This window comes from Tetrao urogallus, assembly GCF_951394365.1.
Source record: "Tetrao urogallus genome assembly, chromosome: 16".
Taxonomy (NCBI): Eukaryota; Metazoa; Chordata; class Aves; order Galliformes; family Phasianidae; genus Tetrao; species Tetrao urogallus.
This window is the reverse complement of record NC_136829.1, coordinates 10,571,232-10,591,274: the sequence shown is the minus strand read 5'-3', so window position 1 is coordinate 10,591,274 and position 20,043 is coordinate 10,571,232. Positions and strand designations below refer to the sequence as shown.

Below are 20,043 nucleotides of genomic sequence, written 5' to 3'. Positions count from 1 at the left end.
TTGCACAACCGTGTCCAATGCAATTTCCTTCACCAGGAACGTTGCTCATGCCCTGACCACGATCCCAGGGTGAGCAGCAGCTGCACGGGCATCCCAGGCACAACAGCTGCTGCCACAGCTCCAGGCAGCACGTGGGGAATTGTCCCACGCAGTGTCCCCTGCCCAGCTGCTGGAGTGACTCACAGGTGACAGCATGTGAGTCATGGGAGAACCACGGGCATCCCTGTGGGGAAGCGGGGCGAGGGCAGGCCCAGGAGTTGCCCGACAACGGCCCAGCTGCAGCTCAGCCCTGCCCCGAGGTGTGGGACCCAGGTGGGCTCGGAGCCCTGAGCCCGGCACCCACCTGCAGGGGGCAGCTCCAGGCCTTGCTGCTGTTTCCCACGGCAGGAACAGAAATGGGAGCCTCTTTCCCTCCAGCCCAAATCTTAGCCTCAAACCACGCCAGAACCCAGGGCAGATTAAGTAGCAGGACATGATGGTCTCAGGGCAAAGCCACCGGCTCCACAAGCACGGTGCTGGGACAGGGATGTGACATCTGCAGTCCCAGCAGCGCATCGCAGAAAGCCCCAGCCAGCAGCCTGCGCCCCAAACCCCCCACCAGGAAGCTGTGGCCGCCCCAAGGGGAAGCAAGGAGCCAGCCCAGAGCCTCCGGCACCGCAGGGTGCACAGGAAAACCCACGGCCAGCTCAGGATCTGGGAATCCAGGTGCTCCCTGCTCCATCCCAAGGTTCCCCTTCCCCAGCCCGCCCCGGGACGCCCCAGCACCACCACCATAGCCCAGCCCCAGTGCTGCCGCACCGCGTGCAAACAGCCCGCACCAGTGCAGAATGGCTCCTACGGGTTTGATGCTCCGTGCCCAGATCCCCCCCCCAGCAGCCCCATGCAGTGCGACCACGAGGAAGAAGCTTGCCTGGTAATCAGGGCTTGTTTAATAACAAAACTCCAGCTATTGTAGAACAATATTCTCCAGCATCATTGTAATATACAATACAGGGAATGCTCTCAGCAATCTGAGAAGGTTACGAGCCGCGGCCGTCGGCTCCGTAGGGGCGTCCATTCCGTGCACTTCGGCACAACCCACAGCTGCCGGTCCGGTCCGTGCGCGGGGGGCCCCGTTCGGGTCCGTGGAGGTCTCTCTCAGCGGCACAGTATGCGGTCGGCAGCGGCCATGCACGGAGCCTGCAGAAGGGGAAGCGGGCGGTCAGTGTGAACGGGGCTGGCACAACAGGACGGGGCACAACCGGAGGAGGACCGGGAGAAGCGCACAGAGAATGGAAACGTGACCCGGGGGTCGGGAAGGATTCGGAAGGGCTGCACTCACCTCGGGAGGCTCAGCAGCAGCGGGGGGCCGAGGAGGGCCGGGCTGCAGCGCCAGCTGCAGGTCCCAGATGTAGTCGATCACATGCTGCAGGAGCTCCACTTTAGAGACCCTCCGGTGCCGCGGCAAGGTGGGCACCAGCGCCCGAAGACGCGAGTAGCAGCCCTTCATGTCATACAGCAGCGCGGCGGCCGCCTGCTCAGCAGCTACAGCTCCCGGGCCCGGCCCACAACGGGCGGCTTCCCCGGGCCGCACGGCTTTCAGTGCCCCACCGGGACCGGCGGGCAGCGGCGAAGGAACGGCGGCGGCGACCTTCATGTCGAGCGGCGGCAACGGGACCCTGCGGGCGGCCGTGGGAGCTCTGCGCTGCGCAGCGCCAATTATAGAGCGCCGCCGACGGGGGGGCGGAGCCTCGTGGCGAGCGACGACCAATAGCAGCGCAGAGGGGGCGGAGACAGCCGCGCCAGCCCCATTCATGCGCCCCGACGGGCAGCGCCTTAAAGGGTCCGCAGCCTGGAGAATGGAGTTGGGGGGGAGCTCAGAAATGCGGAAGGGGTCCTAGGGGGTGCGGGTGGCTCTCGAGGTGCGGGATACAAGCAGGCACCGCCCGCCCCGCCGTAGTCCCATCGGCAGTGACCCCGTGGGCTCCCGGCGCTGTGTCTCCCTGCACCCTCCCGGGATCCTCGCATTCCCGGTTCCGCTCAGCCCAGCGCATCCTCTGCACCCCAGGACACGCAGCCCCGCGCTTCCCGCAGCCTCTCTTCTCCCTCTTCTCCCTCTCCCAGCCCTGCCGACCCCACACGCTCACTGCAGCCCCCGGGGCCTCGTGTAGCCCCCCCCCCTCCTCCCGCCTCCCCAGACCGTTAGACGCCAGGGCCGTGACGTCACCCATTCATAAAACTCCGCGCGCTGTCAGCGCGGCGCCGCGCGGGCGGTGCCCATGGCGACGGGGGCGGAGTGGGGCGGGGGGGGGGGGGCACCTGCAGCCCGACCCGGGAACGGGATACGGCCACCCCCACGGAGACACGGGAACGCGGGAACACGGCCACCCCCATGGGGACACGGAGACACCCAGCTCGGGGCGCCGGTGAGCGGCACCTGGGGCCGGTTGGGCGGTGGAAACCTTCGTGCGGTCTGAAGACGAAACAGAAACCCAGTCCCTGCCCTAAAGGGCTTCCGATCTAAGCGTTAATTAGCGTTAATGATCGCTACCTTAGCTCACACCTGCAGGGAGGTGCGGTCACGGCTTTGCGGGGGCCGGGCAGCACCGAGCGGGGCGGCTGCGTGGGGACCCCCCCCCCCCCCCCCGGCACAGCTGAGGGCCTTCCGGGCACCGTGCGGGCAGCGCGGACACGTGGGTACGTAGGTGTGTGCACACATGCACCATAGGTTCACACGCACAAAACCTCGTAGATGCACACACACACACATGCACGTACGTGGATGCAGAAACACGCGTGGACAGACGCACGTGCATACAGCAGGTACGCTGTGCGGGGGGTCGGTGCGCAGGCGTTGCTGTGGCTGCAAGGGGCCGCGCCGTCCTGCCCTCGTGGCAGGGGTTTGTTGTAGGTCAGACCCCCCCCTTCTCCCCCCTGTGTCCATCCCATGGCTCTGCGCAGAGCCGCAGCAGCCTTCCCTGGATCGAAGTGAGTTAAAGGCCTCCCCTCATCCTCCTCCTCTGCAAACAGGGAGCAGTCCTGGAGAGCTCTGCACACAGAGGGCCTTTAACCCCATCACCTTCGGCTCTGCCCTGCCAGCCTGGCTGTGAGAGCCGCATCCCCCAGTCCCTCCATCCCTCTGCCCCCTCCACCCCCACCCCGCTGCCTTTGTGAGCACCTCCAGCCCTCTGTCACCATCCCTCTGTCCCAGTGCGGTTCCCAGGGTGGGCACAGCTCTGGGGTCGCCCCCTCCATTCAGAGCCCCGCGGAGGGCCTGGTGCTGCCCGGTTCCCACCACGGCTCTCAAAGCCACTAATTAGCCCCCATCTGGCGGTGCTGGCCTGGCCGCGGCGGGGAGGCCGAGGACATTGTGCACAGGAATGCCTTTCAGCAGAGCCGGGCGCCCGCCAGCTGCACCGCCAACAATACGCCACGGCTGGGATGAGCCAGCCCTGAGCATCGGCCACCCCGGGTGGTGAGGGGACAGCGATGGGTGTCCCGTGGTCGCCCCATTCCATTAGGTGGCTCTGAGGGACCCCCCTCGGCACGTTGGGGTGCCGGGGATGCCAGCCCTGCACCGCTGCCTCGGCCGCAGTTGGGAGCGGGTGCGCCGGTGTCTGCGGGCAAGACGGATGGCTTCATTTCCATCTCAATTCTGGGAAAGGGGCACACGGTTCGGTAACAGCGGCCTCGGCCATATGGCGCTGGCGGGGCGCAGCCTGGCCGGGATTGTGGCTGCTTTGCGCCGAGTAGGGGTTGCCCAGCAGCAGAGCACATCAAAGCCTCCGGCCGTTCCCCCCACCGCGGCACCGGAGGGACCACACAGGGCACAGCTGCACCGCCTGTGCTGTGGAGATGATGGGGACGCTGCCACAGCCCCGTGGCAGCACCCAGCCTCGTGCAGGGCTCCGCAGCTTGGCTGCATTTTGGGGGCTGGGGCTTAGGATGGATTTTGCAGCCCAAGCAGCAGCAGCAGCGTAACAGACTCAGGAAGGACGACGTGTCCCAGTAGCACAGATCGGGATGCAGACACACGGCTGAGCAGCACGGACCTGCATGGATGCACAGATCTGCAGACACCAGGATTCAGGCTGGCTGTCCTCCAAGTGAATGGAGGCCCCAGGCTGTGAATACACACCCCAAAACCCAGATTGGGGCTGTGCATTGCCTCCAGCTTAGCCATCCCTACACCTATACGGCTCCTCAGCACCCCACCCTGCCCTGAATAGGGCTTCTGGCAGAGCGGGGCACTGTAGAGCTCCAACCTTGCCGTGTGGCCACCGGCACCCGTTACACAGCTGGAGAAGGGCTGAGGCCTGAGAAAAGCCCCCCTGCGTTCCCCTCCCACCTTCTCCCTTCCCGTTCCCGGCTCCATCCGCTGCAGCCCAGACCAGCTGGAGCCAGGCGGCCCTTCCTGGGATTTATTCCAGCTTCCTGCCCCTCCTCGCCAGCAGGCCGGGGATGGGGCTGCTCTCTCCTGCTTCCTCTCCCAGCTCACAGCCGACGGTCAGGCGCCGGCACTCCGTGGGACCCCGGCTCTCATCAGCAGCACCCCCACAGTCTGCACTAGGCATCTCCGTCCCCTGGTGCTGCAGCTGGGCTGGGGGATGCTTGGACAAAGCAGATGCAGTGGGGTGCTGCATCCAGCACACATCCTCACATCCCTGCTGGGTAAAACACACGGTGTGAGCGGCAACCCCAAGCACCAACACTTCTTAACCCATGCTTGGCATCTGAACCCCCTTTGCACCCACAGCCCATCCCGCCAGGGCACAGGGCTCAGCTGCAACCCCTGGCAAAAGGGGAACATGGCCACAGGCATCTGCATAGCTTTCCAACCCCAAGCTCCGCAGCTGCAGCAGGCTGGCTCTGTCCTGTCCCCCAGCTCCACACATTGAGGTTTCACACCGGAGCCGGGGCGTTTGCATTTCCGTGTCCTCCCCCTAAGCCGGAGGGACCCTGCGGGGAGGGGAAGGTGGCCCAGACAGAGCGGAGCCGTGCAGCCTCTGCAGGACCCAGGTGCAGCACGGGCGGGTGAGCTCGGGGCCGCCCAGGCGCCAGCTTTGCTCCCAGCTCCTTGCAGGGCCTGAACGCTTCCTTCCCTCCGGGCCCTGCCCCGCTTATCGACCAGGCAGGGCTGGGGTGACCCCGCTCTCCCCTCTCAGTGCCTTCCGCTCCTCATGGCGCAGCCCTGAGCTCTTGGAGAGCTCCCAGCAACCCGCTGCCCTCAGCTCTGTGGGCAGGAGGAGGGAGAGAGGAGGCAGCAGGCAATGCAAGGGCGAAGCCTGGGGTACGGCGTGGGCCCCAACGCGGTCCTGAATCCTTCAGAACCCCAAAAGCTGCACGGGGATGAGCGCAAAAGCATTGGGGCACCAGGATGCTCAAGCCTGGGAGGAGGCAGAGCCCCATAGGTTGTGGTGCCGGATCCACAGCCCCGGGCAGGGCGCAGCACCCCACGGCACAGCCCGTGTCATTTTCCATGGGACGCTGGAGGCTGCTGAAATCACATCTGGAGTCTAGACTCAGCGACTCCATGGGCCGGGCCTGTCGGCCGCACCGTGCCCAGGCCCTGCTGCACACTGTTTGCTTAGCTGGAGGTATTTAATTGGAATTAAAGTGGCCCCTCTTGTTTTTGCGGACAGGGCTGTTGGAAAAGGAGCTGTAAGTCATAGAAAACATCTGTAGGAGGCTGCGAAGGGTCATTAGATGGCAGAACGCAAGGCGCCACTTTTAGTGCTCACAGCCGATGTGGGGAATAATAGCTCAATATGGCTTTTGTGGAGGGGCTGCCAAGCCAGTGAGCACTTTCTATTTATTCTGGCAGAGGGGACAGCTAGAGAGATGCAGGATCCTCCACACGCAGGCCCTGAGGCAGCCATGGATGACACTGCGTGCTGTGAGCTGCACACAGCCCCCTCCTACCCCAGGGACTCAAACTTCCCTACTGGGCACAGCAGCTACGGCCCTAAACCTGGGTCTGTGGCAAGAGGCCAGGGAAGGGCAGAGCACTGCAGGAGGGGAAGGTCTCTTAGAAACAGTCAGACCAGATCAGGGGCCCAAATCCCACAGGAAGAAAAAGGCTGCCGGAGGGGTCAGGACTCCCATCCGTGGCTTGTGCACCAGGTTCCAGCAGCCAAAAATCACGGCCCCATTACCTCTCCTTCCTTTGAGATGGTTTAATATGAGAGAAAGCAAATGCACAATACAAAATTTAAAAACCGGCCTGTGGTTTGTCCCCTGCCTGCTTTGCACTCACGTAGGAGACAAAGCAAAGGAGAGTGTGGCTGCACGGCCCCGGGGGGCAGCAGGAGGGGTGGATATGTGGTGTACATCAATCCCCACCTGGGCGGCTGCTCCAACACACACAACACGATGCTCTGGCACAACTGTTTCGTCTGTCACTTGCAAAGGGTCTGGAAGGGCCTCAGCCCAGCGGCGCCAGGGTTGGTCCATGGGCAAGGTCACTTCTCTTTCTTGTCACCTTCTATCGTCTCCTCTTTGGAGGCCCTCAGCACCTCCTTGGGGGTAGAGCTCTCCTCATAGCTGGGGACAAAGAAACGAGAGCAGAACGGTTATCAGGGTCAGCCCTTCTCTGGGGATTGGCATGTCTCAGAACCCAGCCCAGAGCCTGGTGCATCCAGGAGCCTGGCACTGTGTGTTTGGGTTTGTCTCAGTACAGTGACTGAGGTCGGGGTGGGCTCCTGCCACTGGCCACAGGGAGATGAGCGCTGCCCCACTGCAACCACCCTCAGCCACAGGGGGGAAACAAGGGGGGGGCACAGAGGGGCCAGGCCAGCTCCACAACTGGGCCCTAACAGAGGAAACCTGGGAGCACACCAGGGCAGAGATTTCAGCCTCTTTCCCTTTTCGTGATTTCTGCCTCGCAGAGGAGGGGCGGCCAGCCCACAGCAGTAAGGTGACAGCTGCTGCATGGGGAAAGGGCAGAGCTGGAACAAGCCCCTACCTGGCCAGAGCGACAAAGAAAGGGCACCGCGTGCAATTGCTACATGGCACTGGGGCTTTGCTGCCGGCGTCGGCGGGGACAGGGCTGTTTCTGCTGCATGGAATCAGCAAGGCTGGCTGGCGAGCCGGACACGGTGGGGAAGTGGGTAAGTCTTGGTGTGTGCGGCAAGATTTCAGCAGAGGACTCATAGCTGCAGGAGACAGGAAGCAGGAAGGGAAAGGGGGAAGGACAGGACAGAAAGGAGGGGGGGGAGGGGGGGAGAAACAGAAAGAAAAAGCAGAAGAGTTTCTGAGTGAGATAGCTGCAAACCTAGCACCCTGTGCAGGCAGAACAGGATCCCCTCCGTCTGCTGGTACCTCCAGGCTGGCCCAGGGCCATGCTGTGAGGGCTGAGACTCAGGGAAGAAGCAGCTCCTGAAGGCATGCATGAAACCGGACAGCTGGAACCTGTGGGGGTAGGAGCCTGGATGCTGTGCTGGCAACGAGAGCAGCACAGGGGCTGTGTGGGCAGCAGACCTACTGCCTTGCGTGGGGCTGGAGGACACAGAAGTCTTCCCACACCTGACATCTAAAGATGCAGAGCAGATGGGAGTGGGAGGCTCAGAAGGCTGAGCCAGCTCTGCTCCACGAGGACCCCTTCCCCAGGGCTACATCACAGAGCTACCATTGCCTACCCTGCAGCACAGCCTGGCTGCCCTCTCCCAGGCACTTCACGCATGGCTGAGACCCCAGGGATTGACTCAGAGGAGCTGGTGCAGCACAAAGGTGCAAGGGAGCCACACCTGGGTGGGGGGGATTCCTGCAGCACGGGGCCTCTGGCCTGCACGTTAGGAGCCTTGCCACATCCTGCTTTCTCTGACAGCAAATAGAGTGACTTCAGGGGGGAGCAGGCAGCTTTGCTGCTGGTGCAGCCCATGCTTAGTGCTCTACGTGTCCTTATTCCTCCATAGGCAACTGCCAGGCTCCCCGAGCACCGCGCTGACCCAGGGGCCAGCCCTGCAGCTCGTCTCTCCCATGTGTTTCCTGGCACAGAGAGGAGGTGCTGCTGCGAGCAGCTGAGTCACCACACACAGGGAGAGCGGCTGCAGGATCCCAGGTGCACAGGAAGGACGATCCCAGGACACTCAGTGCCTGCAGCAGCGTCAGAAGTAAACATCAAAGCAGGGGCAGGTGCTGCAGGGCTGTGGAGCCAGCCCAGCTGACAGCCCGGTGGGAACACGCATACCTGCATCTCCCAGGGGAGGGGAAGGAGGCCGGCGGCAGCCCTGTTCCCCAGTGTGCAGCTGCTACAGCCCAGGCCCCACTCAGGCACTGTTTTGCCTCTGAGCAGGGTGGGGGCTTGTACTGGTCCCCCCCCCAAGCACAGGAACCCCAGCAGCCCTGGTGGGATGCTCCCTTCCCTTCTTTGCTTCAGGTGTTTTCAGGCAAGCAGCTGTGCTGGGGCCACCACAGCCTCAGGCACACAACAGCCAGCACAGTGGATAAACAGCTCTCTGGCAGCCTGAGGGGGAGGGGGATCTGCTCTGCCTGGAGCAAGGGGACAGCATGCAGGAGACCAAAGCCCACCTGTCTGCAGTCAGTGGGAAGTGGCTGGATAAAAGCATTCAAGAGAAGGAGTGCAGCAAAGCAAAGACCCCTTTTTCTAGATCCGTTTCCCCATTTCTGCAGGCCCAGGGTTGCAAAGCGTCTCCTTTATCCAAGCACAGAGGCTGGGATGTGCTTAAACCAGCCCTGGCTGCACTCGCAGCTGGATCCAATTCCATTCTCCCCCACCCACAGGCCCTGGGACACAATGACCAAGTATCTCTGCACCAGGTGTGCGGTCCCACCCTCCCCTGCCTGCCAGCGCATGGGAAGAGCTTGTCACCAGAGCGTAAAGCAACACCAGATGCTGCCTGCCTGTTGGTACGGCACCAAGGCTCCCACACGGCTACGAGGAGGTGGCTGGAGCCAGGGCCAGCGTGTAGAAACACAGACCCACTCCCTCCGCCTACATGCATGCACTCACACACACGCAGAGCATGCCCAGATGAACCCGTCCCTCCAGCTGTGCCCAGGCCTGGGAACATCTGCACGCTTCACGCGCTCCAACGCCACAGGCAAAACAGCTCCGTCCCCAGCTGAGGCTCACCTGAACATTTCGGTTACTTCTCCTTTTGCCAAGGCCACGAGAAGCGGGAATCCGATGCACGCAGGGACCAGATACAGAAGAGCAGGCTGCCAGGAAGGAAAACAATTGTGAAACCAAGCCACAAATTAACCCAATCCTCAGTAGGAGGGCAGGGAATGCTGGCCTTCTCCCTCTGCACCTGTGGCATCTGTCACAGATTGGTTAAAGCTCCAGAAAGCTGCTTCAAGAGCAGCTCGTTTTTTCTTCTAACTTGGCCTCCATGCAGACTGGCAAAAGCACCCACAGCATGCAGCTCCTAGAACCCCCCTTGCTCTGCAGTTCAAGGCAGCTCAGCTGCAAAGAGCCCCCAGAGCACTAGCCCAGATGAGTGACGCTGCCTGCTCCAGCAGGGCTCAGTTCCAGGGCTCTGAGCAGGGGGAAAGGCACAGGAAAAGCAAAACCAAGAGAAGGAATGCATCTACTTTTTCCTGGCGTGCTGTGGGACACTTGTGGCCAGGCTGGCGTGTCAGACTGCATGCATCTGTGTGAAGCAGCAAAGCAGAGCTTACCTGGGCATGCTTGAAGATGTGCATGATGAATATGGTCAGGCCCAGCCCAAAAATGTAGGCCACAAAGCTGGTGTAGAAATACGTGTGCGTGTTCTTCTTTAAGCTGTAGGGAAGGGAACAGAGCAAAACTTGTCTTGGGCTGCGGCTCTGGGGTGCCAGTGGCTGAAAATGAGCCAGCTCAGCTATGCAGGGCATCTCCTGCCATGCTCTGTCCCTGCTCATGGGCCACCACAGGCACTGCCACCAGCACAGCCCCCAGTCCCATGAATGCAGTGCAGGCCTGGATGGGTTAACACCAATGCACGGTGGTGGGAAAGGGAAGGAGGTGCACAACCCTGCTGCTGGACAGCTGCAGAGCATAGGGGTCAAGGCTGGGACACAGGAGAGGTCCCACAGCTGCTTTCCCCTGGCAGCCCGCTCCAGCACACGGTGTTTTATTATGGGCAGGCTGCAGGAGCTGGGATTCCCAGCAGGTGCAAGCAGGATGTGGGTGGGAACACCTGGAAAGGCTGGCACAGACTGGGAGGGTCTGTGCAACAACAACAGGAATGAGGCCACACCATGGCAGTGGCACGAGGCTGCCCGTTCCCAGCTGCTCCTGAGCTGGAGACATTCAGTGTGGGGTAACTGCTGAAAGCTACACCCTGGTGGCAGGTGCAGCTCCCTGCGTAGGAAGGAGCTGCGTTCCCCAGCATCTGCCCAGAGGCAGTGAGCACTGCCAGGCCTTGACTGGCACCCGTGTGAGCAGCACGTCCCAGCTGCCAGCATCTCAGCTCTTTCCCACGCTGTCTCTGCTTCCCCCCCCCCCCCGCACAGCTCCTGCACTTTGGTGCGTGAGCCAGTGAGGCCCAACAATGCTGCTGGCCTGGCCCCCTCCCAAAGCTTGCTTTTCTGCCCTATGCACAGCAACGCTCACCCCAGCATTCAGGACTTACCCACACCCCAGCCCTGCTCATCTCTACGTTTCCAAGAGCTTCCTCCTGCACCTCGCTCTTCCTGCTGCTCTTCCACATCCCCACCCCAAGCCCCAGATGAGAGCATAACCGTGCTACCAGCTCGTCCTTTTCTTCTACAACAAACAGCTCACGAGACTGCAAGATTCAACCTGTCAGCTCCCTTCCCGACCACCCACTCACCTGATGTCAAAGCGCAGCAGCAAGGCGATGAAGATCCCTGCAGGGAGAAGGAGAGAGGATGGAGGCCGACAAAAGGCTGAGCAATCCCACTGCCCCCGTGCGGCCATCCCTGGGCTCACAGTGCCCTCTCGTGGTACGAGGCACAGGGACGGCACGGGGACAGGGCTGCACAGCGCCTGGCTGTGGTGGGACACCCACGGGGCTGTGGCACTCGTGCAGCACCCAGCCCAGGTGGGAGGCTGTGGGGCTCTGGCAGAACAGAAGGCAAAGCTAGGTGAGGTGAGGAAGCTGCCTGCTCAGCTCCCCACGGCCAATTCAGAGGCAATCCCGGTCCTGTCCTCCCTCGTGTCCTTACCTGGAATGACAATGTCTCCCAGCCCCAGCATGGCAAAGTTGTCAGCCTCCAGGCCCTTCTCCAGCAGGTCCTGAGGGAAAACCACTACGAGCAGAGAAAGGCAGTGAAGGAGAGAATGGGCTGAGCAGATTCAGCACTGCTGAGCCTGGCAAAAAGTGACAAAGGGACAAAGGCAGGACCTCCAGCCCTACCCCAGGCCTCTGCGGCTCCCCTGCTCCAACCCTGGGCGCTGGATGGGAAACTGAAGGATTCAGGACCTGCCCCACTTGCAAGTTTCATCCACAACTCCCAGGACCGAAGCCACTGCCCACCCTGCAACCCCTCAATTCACCCCTCCAGCATGGCTGTTGTTGGGTTTGGGCTAACTGCCACCCCTGGCAGTGCTGGTGAACGCAGCCAGCTAAAGGCTCTGCAGTCCCTCCCCAACTCCTGGCTGATGCAAGTGGTTCTAGAAGCCCCTTCCTGCCTTCATCTTGTCTTCCAAACCCAGTGGCTGGGGCAGAGCCATGGGTAGAGCATGAAGCTGCTGCTCCTGCACACAGGGAACAGCTACTCACGTTTTATTGGGGCCTCAAACGATTTGGCAACTGTCACCATCACGTTGGTACCGAAAACCTAAGGGAAAGCAGAGGAGTCTGGGGTGACCATGGCTGCATGGGGGACAGGCATACCATCAGTGGCATGAAGCTACAGACAGCTTTCCCCACCAGCAGTACTGAGAGGATACAGACAGGCTATCCCAGCTCCTGGGGAGAGGGCACACGGAGGGAAGCCATCGGGCCTGCAGCACCAACCAGGCTGCATTCAGCCCCACTGAGCCAATGTGACACTACATGTGAAAGGGTGCAGGGTGTCACTGTGAGTAGGAGCCCTCGGCTGAGGGTCCCGACCACCAGCAGGCTGCCTGCTTCAACAGGGACCAGAGCACTCACCAGACGAGCAACATTTTGCCCTGAGGTCATTCATCACTATTGCACTGTCAGCTTTAAACGTTGGCATCTTTTGGAGAATGGACTGTAAGCACACGGGTCAACCACCCTTATTTCTGTTCCTTTCCAGCTCCCAGCCTCCAGTCTTGGCTACACCAGCAGTAAGCAAATAAAGCACACGCTGGCTAATGCTAGAGCTAGTGATTAATGAGAAGTCCTAGAGCAAACACTCCAAGGTGCATTATGCTCTGCACTTTGCCAGGAAGTGACTGACAGGACTCTACACTGAGACCAGCAAAAAGCACTGTATGCAAGTTCTCAGGATTATGCAGGGACACCGTATCGTTGGTTGACTGAGCAATCCCTTTGCCTTCTTGAAACCTTCCTTGGATCTCACTGCAATTAAATCCGTGCCAAGATCCAAGTGCCTGCTCCCTGCAGAAGGGCACAGCAAAGGGTTCTCCACTTTAGAGAGACTGATCAGGAATGCCAACCTTGATGGGCAGCAGCAGGAAGCGAAGAACGTGGAGCATGGTGTTTTCCAAAACATCCTGAGGATGCTCACACCCCAAGCACAGCACAAGGCACTGGTAAGGCTAACTGCTCCCAGTCCACTGCACTGGAGGAAGCAGCACGCAGACCAAGAAGCTGCACAGCTGACAACCTCTGACACAGGCAGCACCGGCCAAGTACAAAATAAGACACAGTAGCCAGGCTTAAACAGTGAGGGATTACTCAGGCAGCTGTAGCACTGCTGGACAGACCTCAAGGTATGCAAGTTTTAAGGCTTCTGGAAACAGAGTAATTCAGAAAGTGGATGCAGACAGGAAAAACTGAGGAATACAGACATTACACAGGACTCATGAAAAAGGGATTCAGAATCACTGCAGAAAGATAAGGAGAACCTCAGAATAAAGACATTGGAGTGCTGTACTGGCTGAGGGAAAATGCCTGGAAGCACTCCAGTATTTAGTTCTCTGTGCAAGAGAACAGAAGGATGCTAAGGAAGCTGCCAGATGACAGAGCTGAGGAACTAATACAAGCAGGATCGGTGTTATCCCAGAGCAGCCTCATCTGCCAGCCAGGCACAGGGCAGCCCTTAGTTATAAATGCAGATCACCAGGACGGGATGTGCTGAACACATGGGCAGCCTACAACAGCCAGGCTCCCAGATGAGATCCCTGCCCACGCTGGGATCTCCAAGTCAAACATTTTTAAAGATACAATTGGTGATCCCCATTCTGTCATCATTTGATTCTGTCGTCATCCCCACCGCACCCTTTTGGGCTGAGGAGATGGAAATCCTGAGTAAAAGTTCACGTCCAGCCAGCATGCTGCCTCTGAAGAGGCACAAGGCCACGCACATGCCTTCTGCCAATGGCTGCAACTCGCATCTGCCCCAGGGAAAGCTCCTGTTTACCCAGAAGACGTCGTAGATGAAGAGGCCCCCAAGCAAGATGCAGCCAGTGCTGACGTTGTTCAAGTGCAGCAGCTCCACTCCATTGAGGGAAAACGCCAGCCCGAAGAGATTGTTGGCAATCCAGTGCTGAAAACAACAGAAAAGGAGATCTGGGTTCCACGGCACGTGCAGAGCCATGGTCTTGCATCCCAAACCCCAGTCTTAGCCCAGCACCCCCCAAGGACAGTTGAGGCCCACTCACCTTCCTCAGCAGGTACCAGACCCCAACAACACTGCTCAGGGCCAGGCACACGAGATCCTTGGTGTCAAACTCGTAATTCACTATTTCTGCAATAAAACACAGAAGTCACGCTTGAGGCAGCCCTGCCAGCTCTCCTTCCTGTGCAGAGTAGAGAAGGCCAAGCTCACAGCAGGCACCAACACAGACCGCAGTGCTGCAGCTCCAGAAGAGGGGACTCTCTTCCTGCACACTGCCACATCCACAGTCACCACATCCAACCTGCACGTGAGCATGCAGCCTGCACTGGCAAGACCAGACCTTCTTGTCAGACTCTGCCACATGGACAGCATCTGTGATACTTCTGTCAGCAAGGAAATTGGATTCAGACACTCTCCTATGGCAGATCTGCTCACTCTTCCTGCACCCGGTTAACTCCTGCTGGTATCAGTTGAAGTATTCCTTTACCAGTAAAGCTACTGGGCAGACACTTACCAAATCACAGCCTACCAGTGCAGAGACTTGAGTCAGACCAGTGGAGGCAGCACTGCAGTCAGTACTACATCATCCAGTGAGCTTAAAATGCATGTTTAACATCAGCTCCCCCTCTGTAACACTGTTTCTGGGGCTTCCCTGCCAGGCACAGGTAATCAACAGGGAGAGTGCCAGCCTGTGTAAGATGAAGCACATGTCTGTGCAGAGCTGGCAGGGCTTACAGTAGGACACACAAGGCACAGCAAGGAGCAAGAAGCAAGTCTCTGAGGCTGTTTTAAAGGGCTGCATGTTGAAACAAGCGAGCAAGAAACAGAAACAGACTGGCAAGCCAGCGTACCTTCCTTGCTCTCCCCGGAGCCCTGGGTGAAGAGGAGCTGGTACTGTTTGTTGGGGAAATTTGCAGGGAAGAATCTGTTCATCATGGGGCTGAAACGAAAGTTGGAGAAAAGGAGAGTTCTAGAGAAACCCCACACAGGGCCCTGCCTGCACCTCTGCAAGACAGCACTGCAGCACGAAGTGTCAGCCTCCCAGTAGGACAAGGAAGTCTCAATTTTTGCCACGTCAGGGATCTAGTGTAATCCCCAGCTTGTCACCAAGCAGGGGAGCTCATCCTCCCCAGAGGTCTGATTTGCCTGCACGTGGCTGTCCCTAGAAACGCTCTAAGGAAAGAGACACAAAGCATCACGTGCAGGAAGCAAGAACCCATCCTTGGTGTGCACACACTGGAGACAAACAGTCCCCACACACTGTACAGGTCTGCTCACCCAGAACTGACTATGCCACTAGAAGACAGCTCTGCTACCGAGCTGAGAGCAACGATGAAGCCTGAGCAGAACAGCAGGACTGCTCTAGGGAAAGCATCTAGCCCCCAGTGTCCCACAGCTCAGGAAACAGGAAACAGATTTTAGTGCATCTGTTACTCAAACAGCACGAGGTTTCAGCACTTTGCACCAAACACTACTGCAAGACACCAAGGATGGTGCCACAAGATCCAGCTGCCAGTTTCAACTGTTCCAGAAAAGAGAACAAGGGTGTTGAGGAGCTCTGCCCTCCACAGAGCAGTGAGGACAGTGCCAGGCCAGAGCAGCTCCTTGGGGTGTGATGTTGGTGGGACCCACACTACCAGGAGCTCAAGGCAGGAAGGATTCCTGAGCCTTTGGGATGACCTGGCTCCCCTAGGAAGGGCTCACAGCACGCTCAAGACATGCCTCCCCAAAAAGCTGTCCAGATCCATCAAAACAGGCAGCAAGCCAGGACTTGGCTCTGCCTCGAAGCACCAAGGCTCCAGAACATCCAAATCAGCCCAACACCCTGCAGCCTCGTGACTGCACCCTACCTGATGGTGTGGGATAGGGCGAGGATCCCCAGCACAAAGAAATACATAGAAAGCAGAAGATTGATGTACTCTTGAGAGAATATCTGCAAGACAAAACCACAGAGAGGTTACAACTGCATTCTCCCAGCGTGAAGCATAAGAAAGTGCTTAATGTGGTAACTGGCAGCTGCTCCGTTCGTGCCCCAGGGAAACAGGAAGAAGAGTCGGAATAACCCAAATTCTTGCATTGCTAATATAAAATAAATTGGAAAGAGCAAAATAAATGCAACAGGCCTGTGAGTTGTGACACATCTATGAGCCACTCAGTTAAAAAAAAATAACCCCTGTGCTGCAGAAAGGAGGGCAGAGCCTCCCCACTGCATCCCCACAGCGCAGCTGGAGCAGAGCGAGGCAGCATGCCACTCCCAGGGCAGCACTGCCTTCCCTGCCCCACTTTAGCAGGGTATTATTAGATCTCCTGCCCTCCAACACACACAATGCCTTTCCTCAGGATCACATCCCTAATTCAGAACGTGCTAAAGCCTACGTGCTCACACAGGAGGAAGAATGCTGGAGCACCAGAGCTTAGAGCAGGATGCAAATACGAAACGGAAAAACCACACGCAGTGGTTTCCACGGTGTCATGCTACAATGTGTCCTTTCCTGGTGCCCACAGAGGATCCTTGCAAAGGCCAGAACTGTGGATCTGGGGGCTGTTTATTACCCCACCATCTGCAGAAGGTTGGCGGATACCCTGCCTTACTGCCACTGGCCTAAAGGAGGAGCTGGTCTGAGCAGGGAACCAGAGGTGCTTGAAGTCAAGGCACCTTTTCCATATGGCCTAAAGCATCTGCTGCTGGGACTGCTTCTCTGTGACTCAAGAACTCATTAACTCAGCTTCTTGGATCCACACATCTAAAGAGGCTTCATCTGGACACACACGGGCTCGCTCATGAGCTCATCTTCACCAGCAATTAGCCAGGGTCACAGCTGAGACATCTTCAGAAGCACAGCAAGGAACACAACAGACAGCAGCATTTGCAATTCAGAAGTGCTTAGCCCCCTCCAGTTTTGGTTTGTTCACCTCCAGATCACCCAAGGAGACAGAAAGAGCCCAGGGGTGAGCTCAACTCTCAGCAGCTCTGAATTACCCAAAGGCTATGCAGCCTGGAGAGAACTCTTGAGAACAGGCACAGCATGGAGGAGGCAGGCAGTGTGTTCATGGCACATCAACACCATTTGCTCACTTACTTTAAAGAAGAGGTAGAGGCCCAGAAGGGTGCAACTGGCAACAATGGGAAAACGAGCAGCATCTCGGCTGGTAATGGTCTCTGGCATCTCTGAGGAGTTCTGGGGAAGGAAGGAGAGGACACAAATGGATTACCTTGTGGCCCGTGCTCTGGCTTTGTACCTGAGCAGACACTCAGGGGCTCTCAGGGTTCCATGGCAGCACTGCCATTGGCTCCCAGTCATCTGCAGGGTTGCGATTGGATCGCAGGCAAAGCCCAAGATGGAAGAAAGCAGACCTGCCTGCATTTGTTTTTCCAAGGGCTGCCACAATTCACTGCACTTTTCCTCCTGAGAAGACAGAAACCCTGCCTCCCATACTGACGTTCCTCCTTTTTTGCTCAGAGCAACGCTGTGCACCTCGCTGCTCGCGCCTGGCCGTTCCCACAGCCTCCCCATCTGTGCACACCATATGTTGCTCACCCTCTGAATGCCGTTTCTCTCCAATCACCTTCTCATTGCTCACCTCACTTCTGAGCCACTCCTTGCGTTCAGAAGACCCAGATTCCTCAAACCGCTTCGTTCCCCAAACAGCTGTGCATCAACACAGCCAAACCCCCTCTGAGCCACTTCCCAAAGCAGACCCCCAGCACCGGGCAGGACAATTGCCTCCCCAGCTCTTTTCCCACCACAGGAGGCACAGGGGCTGCGCTCTCGGTGCTCAGGGCTGGAATCTCGGGCAGCAAACACCCCAGTCCGTCGCTTCCCAAAGCGTACATTGGCAGGAGCCGCTGCGCAAAGCGACCGCGAGAGAACAGCAGTGTGGCCAAGGCACAGCCGCTGCCCAAGGGGACACGGCTCCCCGCGGTGTGCAGGAAGGGAAATCCCCACAACACCACAGCCATTCCCTGCCGCAGACCTGCTGCACGCAGCTCCGGCGCCCGGACCGTAAGAACAGCTGACACCATTAAACGGAGGCACGGCGGCAGAAACGGGGGTTCAAAACAACAGCTCGGAGCGGCCCGCGCGCATCCCCCAGCAGCCGGGCTCCGAGCAGCAGGGCTGGGACACGAACCCGGGCCCGCCCGGAGCCGGGCAGCGCGGCGGGGAGCAGCGGGGGTTTCGAAGCGAGGCGGAGCGGGGACGGCCGAGCGCCCAGCGAGCTCCGAGGTCCCGTAAAGCCGGAACGGGGCGCTCGGCCGTGCGGGAGCCGCGCTGCCGGGGGCGGGAGGCCCGGGGTACCTTGCTCTTGGCGCAGCTGACGGAGCGCAGAGCCCCGAAGAAGATGGGCAGCAACGCCATGAGGACGAGGCTGCCGTAAGCCAGGGCGATGCCCTCGGGAGTGGCGGGAGGCCGGGCGCCGGCGGCGGGCACGGCCTGAGGCCCGGCGCTGCCGTTCTGCGCCTCCGCCATGGCGCCTGCTCCCGCCGCGCGCCAGGGACACGTCCCCCCTACCGACCGGAAGTGCGTCACGCGGCGCCGCGTCAGCGCCCGGCAACAGGGGGCGCGTTGCTAGGAGACCGAGCGCTGCATCCCCCCACGGCCCGGGCCAAGGCCTGAGCGCGGCGCTGCGCTCGCTTTACTGCCTCCTCAACCCCCCCCCCAAGCCCCGCCTTCCACCGTCCGGCCTGACTCCGAGCCCGGATCTCACCGCTGAAAGCCAAAAACCCCCCCTCTCCTCAGTGCCGTGGAAAAACGTCACGCTGTGTCCCCGCAGTGCTGTCCCTTGGGAGGGCGCGGGGCGGCACGGCGGGTGCTGCGGTGCAGCGTGGGGTGTGCAGGCGGAGGGTTTGCCTCCTGGGTGGGAGGCTGTGAAAGAGGGCGCTGCGGGCCGAAGGGATGGAGAGGAAGGGGGAATGGTTTTGTGCTGCGGGGTCCGGGGGATCCCAGTGCCCTCCCGGCAGGAGGAGCGGATCGCCCTGAGGTTGGCGGGATGGAAGATTTCGATCGGATCCCTTCCAACTCGGGATGCCCGATGGCTGCCGATGCCGTGGCACGAGGTTGGTCCTGCTGATGGATTGCAGTGCTGGGACACTGCGCTGTGTCAGCTCGGAACATGTTTACCCCACTGCGAGGATCTGTGCTGACATTCTGCCTGAGAGGGGAACACGGCGGCGGCTGCCTAAGTATGGACAGCATTTTTTGAAGGGAGACAGAGGATGGGATGCAGGACAGAGCCGAGCCCGTACCACGTGTGAACCAGGTCTGGGAGTCCTGAGCTTCTCCTCCAGCGCCGGGCTGGTTGTGTGCTCTGCCCTGCTGCACTGTCCCCTGCACACCCTCAGCCCACCTGTAACTGCGCTCAGCAGAAACCTCTCTTGCAGAAATGCCTTGTCAGTGAAAGCAAACTTCCTGTGCTGCTGGACGAAGGCCAGAGCTCTGATGGAAAACTGGCCAAAATGCGTGTTTTCCTTGTGAATATTCCCTTCCTCTGAGCTGCTGGCATCCTGGCCATGTCACCAAGCCACCTCCTCCTCCTCAGTGCCACCCTGTCCTCCTCTCCATGGCTCGGATGTCCCACAGTCCCTGGCGCTGCCCACACTCATCACCACAGCCCTGGTTTGGCAGCTGCTTGATCTGAGGCTCAGGCCTGGTAAAAATGGATTTTTCTGCATTCTTTCCATCTAGCAGCAAAGCCCAAAAAGAAGAGTCGAAATTCAGCAGAGGTCAGCAGGAGCTGCCCCTGCCTTTCAGCAGGACGAGATCCTCTGCTGCCAGCAGGGAAATCTCTTCTGTCCTGTTGTGGAAAAGAAGGATTCACCCAGCGTAAACCAGCACTGCACATTGTTATGGGGTGAAATCAGCCTCCTGAACCTGTGGTGTATCCCAGCCTCTGTGATGCCACCGTGGTCCCACCACGTCCCTTCCCCAGGGTCTGGTTTGGGGTTCACAGGTGGCAGTGAGGATCACAGCATCTCCACTGGCTCTGGGAACTGGCCCAGAGCCGAACCATGGGTGGGGAGCAGAGCGCAGCAGGGACAAAAAGGCCTCTGTTACATTACTTATTTTTTTTTCCCCAATATTTTTCACTTCTTTTAAAAAAAAATCTATTTCAGGACCTGGGGTGATTGATAGTTTCGTATTCCAGGCAGCGGGTGGATGAAAAGCCCTCACAGGAATGCTGATGTGCCTTTCTCTGGGGCTGGTCTCCTGCCTGGACGCTGTCCTTATGGTGTCACCAGTTCTCCCACAGAGAAAAGGGACAGGCAGTATGCAGCATCCCACCCTATGACACGGCGCAGCGAGGACAGCCAGAGTCCAGGTGACCATAACCCAGCCTAAAAGGATGTCTCTGGGTGTCCACTCACCCCCAGATCAGTGCCAACAT

At 59.4% G+C, this 20,043-nt stretch overlaps 2 protein-coding genes across 2 annotated transcripts; both read right to left on the bottom strand.

Annotated features, from left to right (window-relative positions):
* Nucleotides 1-1,137: 1,137 nt before the first annotated feature.
* Nucleotides 1,138-1,636, bottom strand: ID1 (inhibitor of DNA binding 1; the record flags this gene model as incomplete). Its single annotated transcript, XM_079543528.1, has 2 exons — nt 1,138-1,179; nt 1,322-1,636. The coding sequence occupies 2 exons, from the start codon at nt 1,634-1,636 to the stop codon at nt 1,138-1,140; spliced, it is 357 nt and encodes a 118-aa protein (XP_079399654.1).
* A 5,346-nt stretch (nt 1,637-6,982) lies between these two features.
* Nucleotides 6,983-18,128, bottom strand: HM13 (histocompatibility minor 13; the record flags this gene model as incomplete). Its single annotated transcript, XM_079543493.1, has 12 exons — nt 6,983-7,133; nt 9,074-9,159; nt 9,622-9,724; nt 10,758-10,794; nt 11,113-11,196; nt 11,670-11,727; nt 13,462-13,587; nt 13,703-13,788; nt 14,511-14,599; nt 15,510-15,592; nt 16,740-16,838; nt 17,958-18,128. 12 exons carry the CDS (start codon nt 18,126-18,128, stop codon nt 6,983-6,985), a joined length of 1,173 nt encoding a protein of 390 aa, XP_079399619.1.
* Between the last annotated feature and the right edge of the window lie 1,915 nt (nt 18,129-20,043).